At 32.7% G+C, this 23340-nt stretch overlaps 3 protein-coding genes and 2 non-coding genes across 7 annotated transcripts; 1 reads left to right on the top strand and 4 right to left on the bottom strand.

Moving 5' to 3' along the window:
- Positions 1-1850: 1850 nt before the first annotated feature.
- Positions 1851-3106, bottom strand: LOC107405630 (short-chain dehydrogenase PC-15). The gene has a single exon (XM_016012702.4). It carries the CDS (start codon positions 2838-2840, stop codon positions 1989-1991), a length of 852 nt encoding a protein of 283 aa, XP_015868188.3. The 5' UTR covers positions 2841-3106; the 3' UTR covers positions 1851-1988.
- A 3363-nt stretch (positions 3107-6469) lies between these two features.
- On the bottom strand, positions 6470-9733 carry LOC107425006 (uncharacterized). 2 transcript variants are annotated; one of them, XM_016034932.4, is made up of 7 exons: positions 9224-9731; positions 8948-8994; positions 8737-8851; positions 7371-7415; positions 7224-7283; positions 7016-7111; positions 6470-6890 (listed from the first exon to the last, which is right to left on the bottom strand). In XM_016034932.4, the coding sequence occupies exons 1-7, from the start codon at positions 9524-9526 to the stop codon at positions 6771-6773; spliced, it is 786 nt and encodes a 261-aa protein (XP_015890418.2). In that variant the 5' UTR covers positions 9527-9731; the 3' UTR covers positions 6470-6770. The 2 variants fall into 2 exon arrangements, with proteins under 2 accessions (XP_015890418.2, XP_024932107.2); XM_025076339.3 differs by lacking the exon at positions 7371-7415 and having other exon boundaries at positions 9224-9733.
- A 5377-nt stretch (positions 9734-15110) lies between these two features.
- On the top strand, positions 15111-19014 carry LOC107425002 (growth-regulating factor 1). Of its 2 annotated transcripts, none has more exons than XM_016034923.4 (4): positions 15111-15839; positions 16391-16615; positions 17066-17453; positions 17881-19014. In XM_016034923.4, exons 1-4 carry the CDS (start codon positions 15383-15385, stop codon positions 18689-18691), a joined length of 1881 nt encoding a protein of 626 aa, XP_015890409.3. In that variant the 5' UTR covers positions 15111-15382; the 3' UTR covers positions 18692-19014. The 2 variants fall into 2 exon arrangements, with proteins under 2 accessions (XP_015890409.3, XP_015890408.3); XM_016034922.4 differs by having other exon boundaries at positions 15112-15839; positions 16385-16615.
- A 1644-nt stretch (positions 19015-20658) lies between these two features.
- LOC112492667 (small nucleolar RNA snoR8a) lies at positions 20659-20755 on the bottom strand. Its single transcript, XR_003057114.2, has one exon. It is a non-coding gene; the product is annotated as a small nucleolar RNA snoR8a (small nucleolar RNA).
- Positions 20756-20852: 97 nt separating this feature from the next.
- LOC112492668 (small nucleolar RNA snoR126) lies at positions 20853-20954 on the bottom strand. The gene has a single exon (XR_003057115.1). It is a non-coding gene; the product is annotated as a small nucleolar RNA snoR126 (small nucleolar RNA).
- Between the last annotated feature and the right edge of the window lie 2386 nt (positions 20955-23340).

The following is a 23340-nucleotide window of genomic DNA, read 5'->3' as shown; positions in this document are numbered from 1 at the left end:
TGCTTTTGTTATGTATCTTTTTTTATTATATATATATATATATATAATTCATTTATTTATTTTTTTCATGCAATGGGAAAAACTAAAACTAGAGACGTTCAATCAAATGGAGGTAGAGTTTTCCTTTTTGTAATATGTTTGCATGGAAATTTTTGCATGGACAAGTTCATGGAGACAGATTTTCAAGAGGGCATCATTGGATTTGAACCCCCCCAAAAAAAAAAAAAAAAAAAAAAAAGGGAGAGAGAGAGAGAGAGAGAGTTTTTAGTGAGTGAAGAAGAACAAGGACTGGAGGAAGAATGTAGGGAAGAGATAGTGATCAAAACCCTCTTTTTGATTGAAGTAATGATGAGCAATGCACCAAAATTTCCATCCCACCAAAATGCACTAGAGTCCAATAAGACTTTTGCTTGAAATAGCGCATGGCCATGCTAAAGGGCTTTGTGCTGTCTCAGCAAAATTTTGCTTTTTCTTTCATTTTCACCACCCTTTTGGTGGTAAGCAGATGGGAAAAGGGTTGGTGGGTGCCTCTTTTCTCTCAATTTTGTGTTTGCTTTTAATAGGGGTACTGGACTAATCCTTAATTAGTAATGTGGTTAGTTCAAATGTCTTTACCATACATGGACCATTATGCCCCCTCTATGAGACTGTGTCACCAAAGAGGTGGTTGGATAATTTACCACAGAATGCCTCCACTAAGCTCAACCAAATTGGTCATAATCAAGCTAGTACAAGAGTTTAACTCTCAAATGATTTGCTGATCTCACAATCACAAGTTTGAATTAATGCATGTTTAAGGGAATCCGATTATTCCCTCCATTTATTTTTCTAAGCCAAAAATGAGAAATTAATTGGCTATCTAACCTTTTTTTCGTTGAATAAATAACATGACGTGGTTATTTCAGGGGGTTAAAAGCTAGAATATAGATATAATTGCGTTATCAATTATTTAAACAACAAAAGCACTACTTATAAAAAATGAAGGATGTTTTAAGATTGTAATTACAAATAGGTCCGCGTTCAGCTTAATTTAAGTTCGTTTAAATTTGATTTACTCAATATAAAATGGTACGTCATACAAAATTCATATATTATGTAAGGTTGACTCATTTGAAATGAAATGAGTCAAATGAATCAACCTTTCATAGTGTATGAAGTTTGTATGATGTATCAATAAAAATGAACTAACCTTTATCTTATAAAGTATATGAAGTTTGTATAATGTACCAAGCTCAAATTTATATTTGGTATATATATATATATATATATTATTAATTTAAACATATAATGCATTTTTAATACATAAAATATTAATTTTAAATGGAAATAAAAAAAATGAAATGTATTAATTATTTAGCAATGAAAACAAATTTAAGAAATTAAATATAGTTTGGTTTATGACTAGCCAAGAAGAGTTTAGCTAATTTAAAATTTTTATTAACGAGTTGAATCAATTTTAAGTGAAGAATTTCAAAATTTTATGAAATTGAATCAAGCTTGATTACTTTTAAATAATGTTAACCAAGCTTGAAAATTCTAATATTTAGCTTGGCTCATCTCATTTGCATTTTAAATTTTTTCTAAAGTTATGCTCTATTAGTGCAATAAGAAATTTTTTAAAACACAATTTTTTTATTTAAAAAAGAATAATAATAAAAAAAAAGAAAAAAAAAAAAAAAGACACAACTTATAACTAGTACTTTCTTTTTTGGAAAGATAAAGATAACTGTATATTTTTTTATCATTAGAAATATGAAAATTTCATTCAAGATCATAGCTTGATCGAGGCTATGCCACTAGGCTGTTTTCGAAATGATAAGCTAACTAGTATTTTGACTTTACGTTTACATCAACATGTTAAATCAATCCACAACCATTATATGTTGAAATCTTAATTATTGTCAATCAACAAAAGCACATTTAAGGCCCAAAAACAATTTATTACGACTGTAATCACACAATCAACAAAAGACTCTAGCTATAGCTAATTAATCTTTGACCACCACCTTCTTGTTCAGATCGAAACGAGTAGCAAAGAACCAATCCCTAACCCAAAGAGGAGACCAAGAAAGCAACCTAAACAAACCAGTCATGTGACCAAAAGCAATGTGCCTAGGCGGCTTAGGACTCAAAACTCTCTTAACCACGTGGCTCGCAAAAACTTTAGCATCCATTGCTTTTTCCCCCTGAGAAGCCCGAGCTCTCTCAACGATAGCCTCTTTGAAATCCTTATAAAGTTTCCAATCATGATTAGCCAATCTTTCCAAATTTGCATTTCCCAAGTTGGATTTCACAGCCCCAGGCATAACCAGCACCACATAAATCCCAAAGGGTCGCAATTCCAAACGCAAAGACTCGGACATAGCATGAATTGCAGCCTTGGTAGCACAATAAGAACCTGCCCATGGAGTTGGAATTTTCCCCACAACGCTTCCAACATTCACTATAGTCCCACATCTCTTGGAAGCCATGTGGGGAGCCACTTCTTGTACCAATCGCAGCTGCCCCAGAGCGTTGATTTCCCAGGCTTTTTTTATTGTCTCCAATGGAAGCTCGGCCAGAGGACCTGTACTTCCTATCCCAGCATTGTTGACCAAAATGTCTAGCCTTCCATACATGGATATGACAGTGTTCACCGCCGATGCTACACTTTCATCGGATGTGACATCGAGGTCCAGTATGTGGACCTTGTCCGAAGGTAGATCGGACAAGTCTTGTCTGCGGTGAGAGATGTCTGAGGCAATGACTTGGCAGTTTTGCTCGGCAAATGCTTTGGCATACTCATATCCAATGCCTCCTTTGGCACAGCCAGTGATTAGCACAACCTTACGTTCGCTCATGTTAAATTATTGTTTTGATTGCCAAATTATGTTATAGGTTATTTTGAGTGTAAATAGTCGGGTAAATTAAAGCACCATCTCGTTTTGGATCGGCCAAAGTTTTTTCTTGTTCATAGTTTAAGAAATATACGTAAGAATATACTTCTTGTGCATATGCTTTTCTCTTTGTTGAAAAGCCGGCTAATTATATGGTCCTGTTTATTCAATGAGGGGTGTCATTTATTGGATGGGGCATTTTGGTTTAGAAGTATAACTCCAATCGTATAAGGCCATGAACCCAAATTTTCTAGCTTTTTGTATAATATATAAATATATATATATATAGAGCTATATATATATATAGCTTCTTTTCACATCCTTTTCTTGTTGGGAAAAAAATATTAGTGTAAAATATTATTTTTTTAAAAAAATGAAGAAATGTGATGATAATCTTAAAGAATATCCCAAGATTCAAAAATGAAAAATGGCAACTAATCAAACAGATCAATCAAATAATATGTCTATATTACAAATAGTGTAATCTAATTATGTAATTTTTTTTTTAATCTCATATTTATTTTATTCCAATCTGATTGCTATAACGACAGACAGATATTAGTGGAATAAGGTTGGTAGGACCTAATTTGCTTACTCTCACATAAATTGGTCCAAATTATTCTCCCCTCAAAAGAATGAAATTGTCTCTCATAGTCGTAGTTTTATAGAGCTGGAGAAGATGTTTTATATCCATTTTCCCGTTTCCTTTCATATTTGACCAGTCACAAAATCTAATCTTATCAATTCTCATCAGTTATCTTAAAAAAAAAAAAAAATTTGTTTTATTTCTCATAGTTTATTTTCTAAAATATTTATAAATAAGGTGATATCAATATGATCAGAGGATAGAAAACCTAGATCCTTTAATTACTCTTCTAGACAAAAAAAAATATTATTCTTTAATAATCATAAAGGATATTCGAAGATTCAATAACCAAAAAATAAAAATAAAAAAATTGCCAAATAATCAAACGGATCAATCAGGCAATATGCTTACCAATAGTGAATTCTATTTACATTTTGTAAATTTCTTATCTTATATTTATTTTATTTCAATCTGATTGCTACAATAACAGACAGATATTAGTGGAATAAGGTTGGTAGGACCTAATTTGCTTACCCTGCTGATCCAAAAAAAAAAAAAAAAAAGGTTGCTTACCCTTACATAAATTAGTCCAAAAATTTTTTTCCTCGAGAAGAATGAAAATGTCTCTCATTGCCGTAGTTTTATAGAGATAAAAAGATCTTTCATCTTTATTTTCCTGTGTCCGTTCATATTTGACCCAATCTCATCAGTCACTTTAAAAACACTTTTGTTATTTCGCTAACTATACTTATTTTTTAAAAATATTTATGAATAAGGTGATATAATAACAATGGATAGGATAAGAGGTTGGAAAATCTGGATCCTTTTAATATCGTCCTAGACAAAAGGCACTTGAATTTTAAAAATTTAAAAAAAAAAAAAAAAAAAAAAAAAAAAAAGAGATCAGTGGCAGGGGTTGTTGTGGAATTTGACATGGGAACATGAAAATCCAAAGGAAATCTAAATGAGATAGGCAGAAATAGCCAACAGAGGTCAACAGAAAAAGTAGAAGGTAGATAGCAACCGAACTGAAGGCGACCACAGAACTGTGTTTGTGCTAATACTGTAAGCATGGGGACTAAAAGGTCTCTGCCCTCTTTTCCTTTTTAAGACTGAGACACTACCCATTCTCTCACCCCCCATTAAAGTGTTTTCTCCATTTAACCCCCATACCAATTTCTCTGCAACTCTTAATCCCCCTCTTTAATTCACTTTACCTTCCTCTTCCAATTTTCTTTTTCTTATTTCTGTCCTGTCACATTCAAAAATATTAGATTCTCTCTCTCTCTCTTCCATACCTACTTTCATAACTGCAAGCCTCTGCAACCCTTTTCCCTATATAGCTCCTAATCTTTCTTTGTTTTGTGTAATTTTTAGATTTTCTTCCACTTATTCTTATTGGTTTATCTTCTGGTAGATTTTGTGTTTGTAAAAATAAGGCTTGGAACTAGCTAGTCTAGTACTCTATTGGTGTTTGTAGCTCTTTTGCTTAGGAGGTCATTACCCTACTATATTTTGTCCATCACAAAGAGAGAAAAACAAATAAATAAATAAATAAAATCCTCTAGATTCAGAAAGAAAGCAAAGCTATAAAGAAAACCCTTTCTTCTTCATTAACTTATTAAAAGCCATATAGCAATATAGTCTCGGTCAGTCAGTCACCCATGCATACCCACGTTCCTAGGACCCCCTATATTGTCTGAAAGAGAGTGCAAACCAGAGAAAGTTGTGTTGAATTAATGGAATTTTTTTTTTATCTCTATAAGGTTGAATTTGGTGGGGTTTCTTCTAAGGAAGAATCCAAATTCCAAACCCTTCTTCTTGGACACCAAGAAGGTGCCTTTCATGTCTGCTACAAGACCCCCCACATGGAAATATATACGGATTAAATTTTGCTTTTTCACTTTTGCTTTGCTCTTTTTCTTAGCAAACAACAAAGCAAAAAGACTGAAGGAAGTGTATGTTTTCCGCATGCTGTTGTGAATTCTCTAATGGGTGCCAAACAAGTATTTGACTTGGAATAAATTGAGAAGGACATCCAATGTAATTGATTTTTACTCAATTAACCTGGAAAATTTTAATCCTTTTGAAATTTTACCAAAACAAGGAAATAATCAGTTCGATGGGAAATATGTTGGAACAAAAGCTAATATAATTCTTCCAAGTAACAATAATAAAAATTGGTGCAATACTTGAAAAGTATCTGAATCGGAAGATGAAAAGAAAATGTTAGCGGAAGTAAAAGGAGATATTATTATTTGATTAGTAGAAATTCCTTCAGTGAACTCGTATCCACCATTTGACACCCTGCGGGTCTGCAATTCATAAATGCAGAGCATGTTGAACTACAAAATGTCCATCGTTCTCCATTTTATTGTTAAATCCTTAATCATCGAAACATGAAATAAGACAATAAAAAACATTCATCATCACACGATAAAAAAAAGGTTAGTAAACTCTTTCAAATGCTATGTGAAAATTGTTTATATTTCGGTAATCAGATATGCCAAATAGTTTAAGAAAATCTAATACATGCTAGACATATGACTAGCATACTGCTTGCAAAAGATTGGATTTGTTTGTTGGGGAGATTTGGGCTACTTCAGAAACCCATATTCATGGGTGGGCTTTGTTTCAGTAGGAGTTTAGAGAGTGAAAGTCAAAACGATGGCCTATATCTTGTTTCTATTTTTTAGTATAAAAAAATTTCATTCAAATTTTCCGTCAGAAAAAATAAATATTATATTCAAATTATAAACGTATGTGATAAAATATAATTATAGCAAAATTTTGAGACTAGCCATTATCTTAGTTGGTAACTATTGTTAATGTTCACATAATTTTGAGAATTTCTTACATATATATATATATATGGAAAATGGTAGATGATTTTATTCTTGAATGGCTAAAGCATCGTTGAAAATTGAACCCAACTTTAAAATAGATTCATTTAAAGCAACTCTACCAAAACAGTACTCATAAAAGCCATTGCTTATGGACCCCAAACTCAAAATAAATAAATAAATAAGATACCCACAATATACAACCTATACATTTTATTGGTTACAAGTGGTTTTATTTAAATGCTTGGCATTCTACAGGATTACAATAAGCTAATCAATTAACGCCTATTTCACTATACAGGATGTGTAAAGATTGGTGATCCTACAGAACTTGGCATAACAGGCAGAGACTAACAGTTTCTGCGTAGTTCTTCATAAAAGTTGAGATATAACATTTCACATGGACGATCCAAACGAATTGAGCAGCAACCTCAACATTTTAAAAATTGATTGTAGTTGTGAGGCTTAAGAGACTGGAACTTTGCAGCAGATATCAAAAATATCACTTAGTGGGGCATGATCACCTGTACCTTCATCTTTCCATGCAAACAGCAGTTGCTTACCTTTGAAGACAAACATACCACCCTGATTCACAATCAAGAAATTCATGGACAGAGATCAATACAAAAGTACCAAACTCCTAAACTATACTACGGATGCAGAAGTATGTTTAATTCCAATCCTAGAATACTGGAAGGAATTGATTAGACCTGTTGTAATACACCACTTCTGTCATCTGGGGTTGCTTCGATGGTATAGTTCTTCACTGCATTCCGCAAGGCATCCAATCTTGAAAACACCTTAGCCTGTCATGTCATAATTTTACAGAAATATCTGCATATCATTAAGCATGTAAAAGAATCCACACCCACCTAACAATAACATCCTGAAAGAAGGAGATATGGTGAAAAGCATTACACTGGCTGGATTGAAGAATGTACGGCCAATTCCATAGTATAAGCTCAAAACATCATAGGCCTAAAATAAAAAAGTGTCGGTTACAGTTTATTATCAATAACTTCAGTCACTAAATAAATCATGTAATAATGTTAAAATATCTATTACCTTGCGATCAGGATCAGCATAAAGGGAATCCATTGGAAATGGTAACTAAACATAGAATAGGGAGAAAAAAAATCAGCTCCAAGAACCAAACAAAAGTCCCAAGAAAGGACAATTCAAGAATGTAATCCAGAAATCATTACACCAACTTAGAACTTCGCAGAAGTTTTATACTTAGATATTTCGTGATGATATTTTATATTACAAGCCCATAGTTAAGGATTGGGGTAAGACTGTTTACTCTGGAGCATTTGACCAAAGAATTCAAACATTCAATCCATGCTTCAGGTAAGTGGAAGAAAAAGGAATCAGATTAGTGCAAGCATTGAGCTATATTACAATAGTTGAAATGGCATGGATAAATCTAACTCATGAACACTGAACATCATAACGTGTTGCTTCTCATGTCATGTGTACATTTATCCATAAAAGTTGTCATCATGAATCTCCAAGAATCTAGATACAGGATTATGTACAATATATCTTAAGATTCCTACATCCTAGTCCCCATTCTGTAAGCATAAAAGTACACAAAATATTCACCCTCAGTAGTTGTATTATCAGATAAAATGTCCAAAAACCAGTAGTAACATTTGGTAACAACAACTGGGAACAACATCCTCTAGCTGAAAAGCTTTAAGTCATTTATAATCAACCACTATCATATCAAATGACATGCTTATTTAAAGAATTGGAGCCTACCATATGATGACATGTTTGAACAGGAATTAACCATTTTTGATTCCCATTGTTTTTGTTCAAAGATTCTTAAATGTTAGAAACTTTGAACATATGAAGAAAATCAAACAGTTAAACTATTCAATCATGCAAAACTTTCATCAATTAAGCTATACATTAAATAAGCACGCCACATGACATGATAGTGGCTAACCACAAGCGACTACACACTTTCCCCTATTAATAACAGAATTACAAATTAGGAAGTTCCAACCACATTAGCCTAGTGTCATATCAAGTCACTAAGACTTGATGTGCTAGAATCATTAGTTTTTAACTCTTTGTGTCCAGAACACAAAGGAAATTCAAACATAAACCCATGCTAAACATGGATTTATTCTATCTTCAAACTAATCAGGGTTTCGCTATGTTACTCTACATGGAGGCCAGGCAAGTAACATGCTTACCATGAACAGTGATTCATTTTCCATTTCTCATATCTAAAGATTATATATTCTATCTGATTAACCATTTGCATAGCCTGAACCTTTACACCAGCTGGTAAATGTCATCGGCATGACCATCCTCAAACAATTGTTTGAGATTAGAAGTCTCGAGAACAAAGGCATTCTATTAAATTATATGAACTGCATCTCAAATTAATTATGCAAAAGGGTATAATGGATTTTACCCGCTCCGCAAGTATACGAGCTTTACTAGGAGCACCAACTCCAACAGCAACTAGTTTTACACCAGCTGAGTCAAATCTTGCTTTTGATTCTTTAAGAGTTGAAGCAAGTTCCCAACTTTACAACAATTACAAAATGCCCAGTCATAAAAAAAGATCCAGCAACACAGATAAAACCCATTCTATATTAACTGGTCTAGAATCTAGAAATTACCAACAAGGGCAACCAAAGTGCCGCAAAAGAGCAACAACAGCAATTCCCTGAAATACAAAGGAGACGACTAGTTATACCCAAAAAAATAACATTCCATTCCAAAACCAATCGTGTCACTCATCCTAAATTAACGGCTAAATTGCAAAAGGCCTTCGAGACCCAAAAGGGTCTTCTGGGTTTCCAAGCATTTCACGAAAATGATAGGCCTCAAACGGTAATTAATATGATTCCCACAAACACAAGTCACAGACAGAGATTTTGAAAAGAAATTTTGACCTCGTTCTGATCCCAGAGATCTTCGAACTTGACAGGCTCACCAGAGGCGGTGAAAATGGTAACCTCGCCGAGGATGTCACCGATAGTCGAGCTGTAATCGGAAACCGTTGCTTTCGGAACGACGCCGCCGCGTTGTCTGCTGATTTGACATGCTGGTTTTGGGCCGTGGATGCTGAAAACGGGATGAGCTGGAGTCTTGATAGGTGCCAGCGGAGAAAACTGAGACTGAACTGATAGATATGAAGGAGGAGGAGGTAGAGAAAGTGGTCGAAGATGAAGAGCTTGAGCAGAGATCAGAGCCATGGGATTGGGCCAAAAAATAAAAACACCCAAAAAAGGGTCAAGGACGACAACTGTGTTGAGAACAGAGAGAGCACAGGAAGAAGAAAGAAACTAGTGGCCGAGTTGCGAAGTGGAGCAACAGGGGCTTCACACACCAAGAAATAGGTCGCCTCTTTTTCTGTGGCGGGACGAGTTTTCTCGTTGATTATTTCCCGAGAAAATTTTCATCTGTCGTTTTTTTTTTTTTTTTAAAAACTTTTTTATTAAAAAAAAAAAGAATTTATTATATTTCACAATTTTTCTTTCTTTTTTTTTTTTGGCTAAAAATACATTTCATTTAAATATAGAAAATTTTGATCTAAAAATTTTAATTGAATGTTTCAAAACAAGAAAGAAAATTGAAAAATAACTGTAATTTTCAAAAGTTATAATTTCAATCCTATTTTAACAAAACTACTTTGATCAAAATTTTCAAATCTCTTCCAAAAAAAAACAAATTTGTTTTTGTTTTCTCTGTATCTTTTTTTTTTTTTTTTAAGATACCAATTTTTCAAACCCTTTCAAAACAATTCAAGTTTTTTTTAGCATACTCTCTATTTGGAATAGCATTTTTGATTAAAAATATAAAAATTTTAAATTTTAAAAATAGATATCATTTTCATAGAGTTTTTTATTATTTTTTAATGCTTTTTGAAATTGAGATCATTTTCCCATTTTTTAACCCAATATATTACTAATTTTTAAAAATGAAAAACAAATTTTCAGTGTCAGCCCAATGCCCTAAGCCCGGGGCCCAATTCTCCAAACTAAGCTCAAAAGGTCAGGCCCGGAGATATCCATGAAAATGGATCAGGATTCAGTGAATTTAATACGCCACGAGATCACGTGATATAAGGCGTATTTTTTTTTTATTTTTTTGCTGATACTAGCTAGGAAATTTATTAATATGCATCACTATCTCATAAATATCAGCTACCAAAATATGTACCCCAGAAAGTCAAAAATATCTTATTATGGGTAGGGTTCTTATTTGAACTCCAATCAAGAAGTGTGCGTGTGTGTTTATCAGTGATGAAACTGGCGTATACAGATTGGATTTTATTATCAAATATACATAAATTGGATTTTATATCAAATCAAAATTTTATTTCCTCTTGTATATCCCTTGAATGGAACTTAAATTCCAAATATAGAAACATAAAATATAATGAAAATTTACAAAAATAAAGTTATTGGATTAGAGAAATAGAAGTCAATGGTCGTGTTGTTATGGTTTTGGATATAAGTAGTTTTGAAATGAACACACAAATTTAGATTAATTAGTTTCCAAAACGACAATCAACAAAAGCAAAATAATAAAAATGAATAAATAAATATAAAACAAAAAATAACCGGCCGAATTAAAACTGGGCAGTTTTTGAAGGATTTTTTTTTTTTTTTTTGTGTGGACAATAAGTTTCTGAAGGAAGTTAAAAATAGCATTTTCCCATAATGAAAATAGAATCAAATGGAAGTTGTAAAGAAAGGGGATGGTTGGGGAGCACATCAATCTCTTTCCCAATGTCACAAACTCACACTCCAATTGAAGGATTTCTTCTCGCAAAACTTCTCTTTGACCAAACACAAGTTTGCTAAAACTAGCTTAAAGACAAAAACTACAGTCTTAATGGTATTAGAATATAATAATGAAGAAAATATCTTATCGATAATAACGTCACGTGGGAAGATGTTGGAATTGGACCGCCAGAATACCTCATGACATCTATGAAAGCGATCGTTGTAGTACAAAAATGGTGGGTTTTGGAAAGTTAAAATGCCCTTAATACCCCCATGTGAATTGAAAACTAATAAAATAAAAAAAGAAGGGATTTTACATTGTAATTATTGAAATGCTTTTGTTGGTATCGGTTTCTCTACAGCGTTGAGGAAAAAAAAAAAAAAAAAAAAAAAGGTTGCGGTTGAAAATTTAAATTTTCCATGCTAATTACAGATATTTTATGAGTGATTGATAGTTAGAAGAAATATAATTTTTGAAGTAACTTTACATTGGAGTGGCAACCAAAGATCTTTGATAAGCCATTTGCCTCTCTCCGTTCACACAAACGAGTCACAACCGTGCATGTAACGGATGATGATACAGAGTTTTTTTACTTGTTCTTAGTAAAATAGTTAGCAATTATGGAAACTCGGATTCATCATGGACTAGCGTTCCTTTTTGTTTCTTTAATTTGACTTTGAGCGTCTTTCTAATTGAAACCCCCATTTTCACTAAAAAAGAAAAAGAAAAAACTATTGACCAACAAAAAAATAAAAAATAAAAAAAAGTTTGACCGATAAATGAGCTACAATTTTAAATTACTATTTAATTAAAAGTAAATATATATATATATATATATGATTTATTTTAAATTTTTTACAAAAAAAATACTTTCTAATAATATCATAAATATCAAATTATAATCTTATATCTCATATTATTACAGCATAGAATCATTCAAAACAATAATAAAATTTGATAAGATTTTATCCTTAATTTTTGAATTTGTAAATATAAAAAGTAAGCATCTTCCTTTCGTTAAATATTATTTTAAATTCTTATGAGAAGGTAAAGTATTAAAGAGATTTTAATGCTGAAAAATAAATATTTTATAGGGTGATAGGAAAAGAGTAGTAGGGGGCAACATTATGTGGGCCATAAATAATAAGGTTTGGGGGTGTTAATGGTCCTATGAGCTCCTATGTTTTTTTATCTTTTTTCTTTCGGGGAGCAACTTTAAAGCAAATGCTACCGACTTCAAAATAAGAGAGATTGCGTGTCTGTCTTATCTCAGCCAACCAAAAAAAAAAAAAAAGGTCTTACCTTTTTGGGTTTTCCACGCCCTATCCATTTTCTTCCCTATCAAACATCCCCAAATTTTCTCACTATCTTTGCCACAAAAGCCTTTACCTCCTCCATTTTAATGTCAAAGCCTTTAACATTCTTGGTATTTTCTCATGGCTAACAAAGTACAACCATTATTCCGATTTATTAACTTAGTAAAAAATTTCATTTAAAGTTTTAACACATCTACTTTGTGCAAACAAATTCTAATTTAAAATTGAATAAAAAAAAAAACAGATTTCTTCAAAAATTAAAAACAAAAAACAGATAAGTTTTACACAATTTTTTGTTTTTTTTTTTTTTATTTGGTTTAGTTTTTACTTGTTGTCTTGTAGAAGTTAATTGGCAAAAAATCTGACCTATGTCATCATTTCTCATGCATGCAGGCCATCTGTCTTCAAAAGAAATATAATATTAGTAATTACATATTATTTTTTCATAAGATTAATTTGCTACATAAATATACAATATGATGTGATCTGTGACCAATTTGAAATCCGAACCAATTATGATAAGAATTAACTAGAAATTATATATAGGTCCAAAATTTGGCAGTTATAATAGGTATGGAGCTTTATTTATTTATTTATTTGGGTGTTAAATTGAGAAATTTAGAAGGATATTTTAAACATAAACTCAAAAAAATAAAAAAATTTCAATGGTTAAGCATGTTTATTTATATTATAAATATATATGTTCGAGTCATACAAGGCATGGGTTCGAGTGAGTTGTATAGGGGATGAATTTTAAGTATTTTGTAATGTTAAAAACAAAAACCCACTAAGGCTTTTAGGCAGTGGTTTGGAATTGGGGTTGGGTTGGGTTGATAGGGTGGCAGAAAAGAGTGTGGGAAAGAAGGGCATGTGTGGGGGGTAGATTTTGGTTTGGGGGGGTCACGTGGCAATACATGTTTGTCCATGCAACCATGCGCCATGGACCGTGCCAACAGTGACAGATAAGAGAAGCCGCTACAAGGACCTTTGTTTTTTTTTTTTTTTTTTGTTGGGTAATAGAAACCGCTACATGGACTTAGTACAGCCAAAATAACACTAATGATGCTGTTACACTACACGACAATTATCTTTTATTATCAAAACTTCATTATTTATCCAAAAAAATATTATAGTTCATTATTCAAACCAGTATCGAACTTCCATTTACCACTATGTCCCTCTAATTTCTTCTATGGACTTTCTCATACCCTTTATGCACTTCAACTCAGCATAGTAAGCTTTATTTTCTCTATTTTTCCAAATAAGTGGAAGTGGGTTCGGTTCTAGTTGTTCAATATCCTAATTAGTTATATACTTATTTTAAAAAAAATATCATTACTATTGATTAGACAAAAAAGACATTTTTATTTCTAGTGATCTCAAGCATTAGTGACATCATAAATAATTAGGTTAATATATATTGAATGATTCATGATTTTTTTCCTTCAAATTTTGATGGGATTCATGATTTTTTTTCCTTCAAATTTTGATGGGTGGACTTATCTTTAATTATGTACAAGATTTTCATAGTTGATAATAACAATGTTTTGATTGCAATCATTTATTTTTTGTTTAAATTCTTTTTTCATATCCACAATTTAATAATAGTGATGTAGTAAACGATATAAATATTTATATCTCAATTATAATAAATAAAAAAATATTTGTTTCAATTACAAATTTCTATTATTCACGTGGATAAAACGTTTTGCATAAAGTGACCATCTACTGTACCATACAACACCAATAGAAATTATCCAACGCAATCTTAAATTTCACAATTCAACTTATATATAACGTTGTTGTAACATTGTGTACCGTTTTGTGCAACGCCAATAGAAATTGTCCAAGTCAACCTTAAGTATTACATTTCATATTAGATATATCGTTTTATTTATTCTATCATGCAATAAGGGGTATAGTGCATAGGAAAAATAATGAACCGGTTTAAATCCTAAATATATAAAAGGGTAATAGGGAAACAATCCATAAAATTGTTTTTGCATTTAATATTTTAGTATGCATAATTATGAAAGTGAGAAACAAGAACAAAAGTATCATTTTGGTCTAAATTCAATATAATTTGCAATATAAATGTACTACTTTTTAGTTAAAATCAATGAAAAAAATGATTACAATATTATCGAAATTGAAATCTTTTTTTGAAATTGAAACTTTTGCTTTTGTTAAGATATTGAGAAATAATAGATGCACACCTCTATGGTTCAAACTTTCAATTTCCTGGTTGTAATGTAAAAATAGATACAATACAATGAAAAAAAGGACATAAATTTATAGGAGGATCAACCAACCAATCCTAGCATTTAAATCATTTATGCATCTTTTTAAATTATTAAACTACCGTGCATAGGCAAAGCGATTCTCCATTAATGATTGTGAGATTTGGTAAACTGAATTTCTGAGCATTCCCTTAAAGTGCAAAACAGTAACAAAATGGACCAAAACTTATAGATATAATTTAAATATTTTTTAAAAAATAAAATAACTTCTTAAAAAAGTTTTTTCACTTGGAATACTGAAATAAACTTCATAAGATGGTTGGGCAAGGGAGAATTTTGTAAATCGAGTCTTGCTTAAAATTAAAAATAAGTGGGAAATTTATTTTCTCTTTATTGAAAAATTATTAGCTAAGAAAACTTGAAAATTGAAAAATTGAAAAAACATGGATAAACTTGTGCTAGCATGTCTGAGAAGTGGAGAGAGTATTTGGTACTAGCTTTGTCTGCTCCTCAGTTTCAACTCTTTTTCTATCTCTCTCTCTCTCTCCAATTATTTTTTATTTTTTAACTTCTCAAAGACATTTCCTTTTAAAAATCATCTCACAAAACCACCTTAAGATGCGCCCAACTCCCTTTCATCAAACACTCTCTGAAAGCTTTCAGTTTTGATTTTTAATTTTATTTTATATTTTTTCCTTCGTTCTTTCTTTTGGTCATGAACTAATGCTTTACAGAGGTCTTTTAGATTGGTGGAGCATCCAAAATGGATTTTGGGGTGGTGGGTTTGGAGGGTTTGATGGGTCCTGAAGGTGGAGATCCTTCACAGATTACCGACTCTGAGACCAAGACAAAGGGTCTCGGATCTGGGTTTGGCAAGCAAGAAAGATCTAGGCCTAATGAAGATGACTGGAGGAGAGCCAAAATGGTGAAAACAGAGGATTTGTCATCGGCCACCAAGACAATGCCGTTGCATCAGGGGACTACTCCTCTGCTGAGATCTAATTCTCTGCTACCTGCTGGTGATACTCGTCAACAACAACAACAACAACAACAACAACAACAACAACAACAACAACAAGAGCATATGCTTAGCTTCTCTTCGCATAAACCAGTAGTTTCTTTTCTCACTAAAGAAGGTGGGCCTTTGGACAGAAACACTCAAACCTCAGCTTTTCCTTACTACCAACGCACGCCCTCTGCTGCTTACTCAAGAAATGCAGGTATTTTTCATTTATGTTCTTTGTTTCTTTTTAATGGTGGGTTGGTCGGGGGTCGCAATTAATGTATGGGTTTTTGCTGGGAATGGAATCTGTGAGGTGGGTTTGGGGGGATAACTTTGAGCACAAAGGCAGAGATTGAGGCACATTTTTGCAATTGATGTGTTTGCCGATACTGTCATGTGGGCTTTATTTCTATGTACAGGTGAGGGGGAGAGAGAGTCCTTTCATGGGGGCATTTAGTAGGAATCTCAGTTTTTTTGAGTCTTGTCAACAAAGAAAACTTGGAACTTCACCCCCTTCATACAAATCTGGTATTGGTGGCTTTGTTTTTGGTTTAAAAAAAAAAAAAAAAAAAAAAAAGAGAGAAGAATTTCAATCGCTTCCACATTGATGTAAGGCAAGGGAAAAAGGGCGAGAGAAATGGAAAGATTAATGGGGAAATAGCAGATAACACTTTGTTTGGTTCTGTATCTTTCACTTCACTCCCCAGTTTTTTTTTTTTTTCCTCCAAATGTTTCAGATAAGTTAATTTTGTTTTTCATCAGTTTCAGTTTATGGTTCTGGAAGCTTGAATGCAAACATGCATGGGCCTTTTACCGGGGTTAGAGGACCATTTACTCCATCACAATGGATTGAGCTAGAGCACCAGGCTTTGATCTACAAGTACATCAGTTCAAATGTGCCTGTACCATCAAATTTGCTCATACCTCTCAAGAAATCCATCTACCCATATGGCTTGTCCGGTTCGTCTGCTGGATCTTTGCCTCCCAATTCATGTAAGTTTGTTTTACTTCTGCATGCATGCTTGATTACTCTTTCAGAAGTTTTTGTCTCCTATTTCTTGAGGACAACGTGGGGGCTGGACTTATATATAGTCTAATTGAGAATGGAAAGAAAAAAAAAAAAAAATTGTCATTAAAGGCAAAGATTTTGTACATTGGAGGCAGGTAGTTGGTATCCTCTAATGTTGTTAAATTTTTACTGCTGAAAACATGGAATTTCCAATTTTATGCTGTTGTCTTACAGCATCTGCAATAATCTCAAAGTCCTTTATCTTTCTAATAAAGTTTTATACCAGTTTTTGTAACAAGAAAGTATTACTGGTTTTGATACAGAAATCCATTTTCTTTCTTTTTTCCCTTTTGTCTGATACCCCTCGCTCTCTCTCTCATAAAATCCTCTTTTTTTTTTTTTTTTTTTTTTCTTTTTTTTTTTAATCTAAGCAGTAGGGTGGGGCTCTTTCCATCTGGGTTTTTCTGGCAACACCGATCCTGAACCCGGGAGGTGTCGTCGAACCGATGGTAAGAAATGGCGGTGCTCTAGAGATGCTGTTGCCGACCAGAAGTACTGTGAAAGGCACATAAACAGGGGCCGCCATCGTTCAAGAAAGCCTGTGGAAGGCCAGTCTGGCCATGCCGCCTCGGGGACCACTACTTCAAAGGTGGTGCCGATGACTTCCTCCATGTCAACATCGGTGATACCCAGTGGCGGAGCATCCGACAGCCTCACCATCACACCACATCACCTTAAGAATTTGCAATCTGGTGCTGGTGCTTCTTCTTCTGCTGCCGCTGCTGTTGCTACCAATCCTTCTACAGATGCTCTTGTGAACAGGTGAAAAAAAAAAAAAAAAAGAAGGATAATAATAATTACACTTTTTATGGATCATAGTTTCTTTAGTCTGATTATAAGTCATATACTGTTGATCTAACACTATTTGCATGCTTATTGTTTTTTACTTTCCTTTTACTTTATAGTAGGACCCCATCATTTCATCTTTACTTTGGTGAAAGTGACTAGTCTTACCAGTTGGGGCTTAGGATTCCTTTTCTTATGAGGAATTCATCATTTAACTGGCTCTGTTTCCATTTTATTTGGAAAACTGAATTAAGGTTCTTATGTTCTCTAATTATATTTGGTTATAAAGGTTTGAAGTTCTTCATATGTTTCTTGTTGATGCTTATGAGTTTGAAGATTAATGTTTTAATTTTTCTGTTCTTTTCAATGAATTGTTCTAAAGAAAGCGAATATTTGATTGCAGAATGCAAGATCTTCGGGGCCTGTCAATGATGTCTTCTCCTACCATCAAACTGAAAGCTAACGTCTCTACTTTTAACATTCCAAAACAAGAGCTCATGTTGGAAGAATCCTCCCAATCAGAGTTTGGACTTGTTTCTACTGATTCACTTCTTAATCCTTCACATAAGAGCTCTTACTTGAATTCCAAAAACTATGGTTCTTTCTTAGACTTCAGTGACCAAGAAACCCAAGACCAACATCCGCTACGACAATTCATGGATGAGTGGCCAAAAGACCAGTCCAATCACTCGGTCATTAGTTGGCCTGAAGAAATCAAATCAGACTGGACCCAGCTCTCGATGTCGATACCTATGACATCCTCAGAATTCTCATCATCCTCGTCATCTCCCACACAGGAAAAACTTGCACTTTCACCGCTAAGATTATCTCGCGAGTTCGAGCCTATGCAAATGAATTTGGGACAAAGTAACGAGCTTGGTGAAGCAACACATAAGCAGACTAATTGGGTACCTGTATCCTGGGGAACTTCAATGGGAGGTCCTTTAGGAGAGGTCTTGACCAGTTCAACCACCACAGTGAAGCCTTGCAAGAATTCATCTGCTCTTAACCTCTTGACAGAAGGGTGGGAAGGTAGTCCTCAGCTGGGGTCTTCTCCAACAGGTGTCCTACAGAAGTCAACTTTCTGTTCACTCTCAAACAGCAGTTCAGGAAGCAGTCCAAGAGCCGATAACAAAAAGAATCTTGATGGAGCTAGCCTATATGATGATGTTCTTGGTTCAACTCTAGCAAGTTCCTCAATTCCCTCCTTGTAAATTCGAAATCTGATGCAAAAGCAAGGAGCTGAAGGTTTACGAAACAGAAGAAAAGATTGACCTGGTGGAACGAGTCTAGAAAAGCTAGGAGTAACCCTTTGTTTATCTGATTTAAATTTCTTTGTTTTTTTTTTTTTTTTACTCTCTCTATGGCTTTTACATGTCAAACAAAACTAGAGACATGGTTCATTCTGATTTCGAATAGGTAATTTGCCCAGTTTGGCTCATGTGGGTTTGTGGGTGTCAGATAGTTTTTTTTTTTTATTTTTTTTTTCGTCCGCCTCTTTCCTAATGAATTTAATGTAATTTATGCTGTGTTGATATTTTTCCTTTAATCCTCTTTTCTTTTCTTGCCTCCCTATCTGCTACGAACCCAATAATTCAAACAAGGAAAAAGAGAACAGAACAAAAAAAGAAGATAAAAACAATGCATTATTGCAAAGGAAAGCATATCTTTCTGTTGCAGATTCTGAAACGTAGCATGGTAGTAGAGATTCCTGTAAGGAAGAGTAGGCAACAACAGTGATATAAAGGCAGAGTCGCTATAAGGGAGACTGGGAGAGGAATTTATATGCAGGCTAGCCCCCAAAGAAGTGGGGACAAAGCAGGTCAATGATGGTGGGGAAACTTCCATCATCACATTGTTTATACATAGATACATATATATATATATATATATATATATACCTTCCAAAATAGAGATTGATCATTGAGATATGACCCTCTCTAAAGCCCCATCTTAGTGACAGAAACCCTTTTCAATCTTCTTTCATTTGGTGCTTTTCTCACACAGAATATCGTATAAATATATATATATATATATGTATATATACATACAATAATATATATAAATATGGAGATATGTGTATGTGTATGATTGAAATCAGATATTGTAAATTAGGTTTGGAGTCCCCATGTTTTGAGACAGGAGGCATGCTTGTGGGCTGTCCACCAGGCAACCAGCACGGTATTGGTTACCTGCAGATTTATTGGCTATGGGCCAAGGTCGAGAGACTACAGGACCAAAAAACCACTGACACGGAGGTTAGCAAGCACAAGGTTAGTAGTCCTTTCTTGGTCTGACCTGATTGAAAGCATAGTCTTAAAAGCTACCAGGACCCATCTCAACCAAAATAATGCCCTGCTGGGTCCTAAGCATGGACTTTTTTCCTTTTTTTCCTTCAAAGACACTCGGGATTTTTTTTTTTTTTAACCCTTTTGTTTCTTTTTTTCTAATATCTATACACGAAAAACATATCATGTGGGACCAGAATCTTTTTGGCCCCCAAAAAAGAAAAAAGAAAAAGAAACAGAGTAAAAATAAATAAAAAGACCAGCATGATCGATTTTGGAGGAGATGCAGCTGGTTTTGCCTGGCTTTATCCATCATTTTATCTACACTGAATAGTACTAGTATGCATTTGATGAAAGTATGTATAATTGCATAATAAGGATGGGCCAGTTTGATAATGAGTTCCAAGTGTTGGAAGGTAGCGTCGTGGATCCATCACTTGTCCACTTTTTCGCCACATAAATTACAACACTGTTTATATAAATAAACACTTTTTTTTTAAAAAAAAAATACTTTTTGTTTTTGAATGGAATTATTGAAAAGAATCCTGCTTTTTTTTGGTTGGGTTTTGAATTCTTGGTTGGTATATTTCAAATGGGCTTTCCATTCATTCCCATGCGCTTATACAGGAAAAAACTTTTCAAGTTGGTTTTATGCTTCGAAGTTAATTCATTTTAAAGTAAAGAGATAGTTGAATTAATATGAAGGGAAATTCAAACCTGGATATTCAACCATATTTATTGTGATAATATTCTAAGTCTAATTACAAAACTCTTTCTTGTTCTTCCTTTTTTTTTTTTTTTTAAACTTTGATAAAATCTGCATTCAAAGAATCAATATAGACGCAAAAATAAAAAGCACAATTTTGCTTGCTTAAAATTGGAGAAGATGCGGAAATGGCTCATATTCTATGGGTGTTAAAAAAAAAAGCGTCTGTCAAGCTCAAAATGGCATTCAGAACGAGGAATTACATTTATAATCACAGCCACTTCCCCCAAACCTTCTCATGCTTTGCTTTTCATCAATCTAATTCACACAAAAATTCACAAAAATACCCAAAACTAAATGTTTTTTTTTTCAATTAAAAAGGAGGCTCAGACACGCATAAACTCTGTCATCAAGTATATAAGGTCCATGTTTATCAAGATAAACATTTTCAGAATCGAGAAATGTTGTTTGTCGTCACCGCCCCCAAAATTTATACGATTAACAAAAAATTAAAAAAATAAAAAAAAAAATAAAAACAAGAAAAGAGAGAGAGATCTAAGAGTGCAGGAAAATTCAAGAAAAAAGAGTAAGATCAAAAAGTCAAATCGATGCTTCTATCGCATATCAATGGCGGATATATAATAGAGGCAGAGGCGCAGCGCTCTCATCAAATTTGTACCCCGCCAAACCCTAATTCCAGTGTCCTATTTCTACGCGTAACGATTAAATAATCCTATATTTTCCATTTAAAAAAAAAAAAAAATCCTGTTTGAAAAGACAATTTTGTCCCCTCAGTGTGACTTTTTCTCGCGGGCTTGTTAGATATGGACAATTCCTCCTGATATCTTGCCAGGGTAAAGCCCATCTTTATATCAAATCTGTCTGGTTTCCGTGACTGAAACCCTTTATTTTTATTTTTATTTTTCTTTTTTTTTACAAGATAAAAATTTAAAAAAAGGAATGCCAAAGACTTCTCTTTTTCTTTTTCTTTTTCTTTTTCTTTTTTTTTGGCTGAAAGCCAAAGACTTCTCATACATATGCTTTTATCATCTTCTATATTTTTTTTTTGCTATTACTTTTTAGTAATATGTTTACTTTTTTTTTTAAATTAATTTTTTAATAAAATTTAAGCTTAAAATAAGCAATTCACATGGTAGATTATGAATTCAAAACATTATGATGAAAAAATTGACATATGTATTATAATTTATATATATAAAAAAAGAGAAGAGTTAAAATTACTCCTTTACTCAGCCATATTACTGTTTAAGTAAGATGAGTTATCTTTTCTGTTTTTTTGAAAAAATTGTAAAACTAATAGAGTTCAAAATTTTTGATTAAATAGATAGGTTGTTGCAAAATAGTTCAATGGTAAAAAGTATATTTTTTATTCAAAAAATTATTGGAATTTAATTCCTCTTTTATCTAATATAATATATATACAATGAAATTATGATGTAGTCCATTCATATGTGTGGATTTGCATCAAAATTAATATTTAAAAAAAAAATATTTGTATCGTAGGCTTTCTATATATATATATATATATATATATATATAATTTTTAAAAAAAAAACAGAAAAATTTATCTTCCATGAATTTGTAGTGTCTAGTCTACATGTACAACATGGTAATAATTAACTCAGTACATCTCTTTATGGTCTTACATCTTAAAAATCATGGTTTTTTTTAACATCTCAATTGCACCATGACACACACATAATCTCCACGAAAGAAAACATTAATGTTACCCAACAAATATTTGATTAAAAGGGAATAATTCATTGACAAAAATATGTTATGTATATTATCTTTGAATTATCAACATGATATTTCCTTGCGCTCGACGCCAAAAAGAAAAATAGTAGTCGTTTTGTATCCATCAAACCCAATAATTTTCTTTTGTTGGGCTTTTTTCTTTTTAGGTGAAGAGTTGCAGTCATGCCTATCCATCTCCAACCTACAAAACTTCAGCATGAACAATTCAAAGAATATCACAATAGTAACAGGTTAAATGCTTGGAAAGTACAGAATCATCCTTTTCATGCTTCATTAATTATAAGCTTTTGATTTCAAAGCGTGTCATTATATATTTTTCTTGCTTTAGCCACCTAACTCTTAACAAGGACTTCTCTATTTTCTAAAAGCTCATTCACATAGTCAAATTCTGTTGCCTACTATTCGGTTCCTTCAGAATTTAGGAAAGCATGTGCATTTGCTTTTCATAATTTTTGGTTCAAAATTTTCCACTTCCTGTATATATATATATATATAGATATGTTATATCAAGGGTAATATTATAAAGTACAATTTCTTTTTTCTTTTCTTTTTTAATATTTGGGGGGTATATATGAAAATTAATCATGATCAATGTTAAAAAAAAAAAAAAAGTATGAATTTATTACAATAATATATTTTTAACTTTTGTTTTATAAAACATTATTTTTGTAATGTATTTATATATTCTTTGAAAGGACTGCCAAAATGTGATGAATAACATAATTAAATGGTAATATGGAATTTGCTGATCTACTTGATGACTATTAGACCATAAAAAGGGCATAATAATGTCATGGAAAACGTACGTCTTCAGTCGCTTTAGATGCATTAGTTATCGAGTAAATCAGCCACTCCCACCTGCTCAAAAATAATATTCCCAATTGAATTCGTCAACTTATCCGCCACAAGAATTTATTTACTGCACTCACACAACACACAGAATACGCACCCTTTTTAACTTCCGTAACCCCAAAATTATTATGGGGGGTTTAGACTTTTCCTCGCCCAAAGAACTAACTACTATGACACTCTCATATATAATTTTCTTCTCTTTCATCATCATATGTATATATATGCTTGATTTCTATAA

Source organism: Ziziphus jujuba, chromosome 7 (genome assembly GCF_031755915.1).
Source record: "Ziziphus jujuba cultivar Dongzao chromosome 7, ASM3175591v1".
Taxonomy (NCBI): Eukaryota; Viridiplantae; Streptophyta; class Magnoliopsida; order Rosales; family Rhamnaceae; genus Ziziphus; species Ziziphus jujuba.
Note: the sequence above shows the minus strand (reverse complement) of the source record. Positions and strands in the feature narration are given on the sequence as shown.

Coding starts and splice junctions, on each gene's coding strand:
- LOC107405630 (XM_016012702.4), bottom strand. CDS start 2,840: ATGAGCGAACGTAAGGTTGTGCTAATCACTGGCTGTGCCAAAGGAGGC.
- LOC107425006 (XM_016034932.4), bottom strand. CDS start 9,526: ATGGCTCTGATCTCTGCTCAAGCTCTTCATCTTCGACCACTTTCTCTA. Junction 8,995..9,223: donor ATCTCTGGGATCAGAACGAG/GTCAAAATTTCT, acceptor TTTGTATTTCAG/GGAATTGCTGTTGTTGCTCT. Junction 7,416..8,736: donor CTCGTATACTTGCGGAGCGG/GTAAAATCCATT, acceptor TTCTATGTTTAG/TTACCATTTCCAATGGATTC.
- LOC107425002 (XM_016034922.4), top strand. CDS start 15,383: ATGGATTTTGGGGTGGTGGGTTTGGAGGGTTTGATGGGTCCTGAAGGT. Junction 16,616..17,065: donor ATCTTTGCCTCCCAATTCAT/GTAAGTTTGTTT, acceptor TAATCTAAGCAG/TAGGGTGGGGCTCTTTCCAT. Junction 17,454..17,880: donor ACAGATGCTCTTGTGAACAG/GTGAAAAAAAAA, acceptor ATTTGATTGCAG/AATGCAAGATCTTCGGGGCC.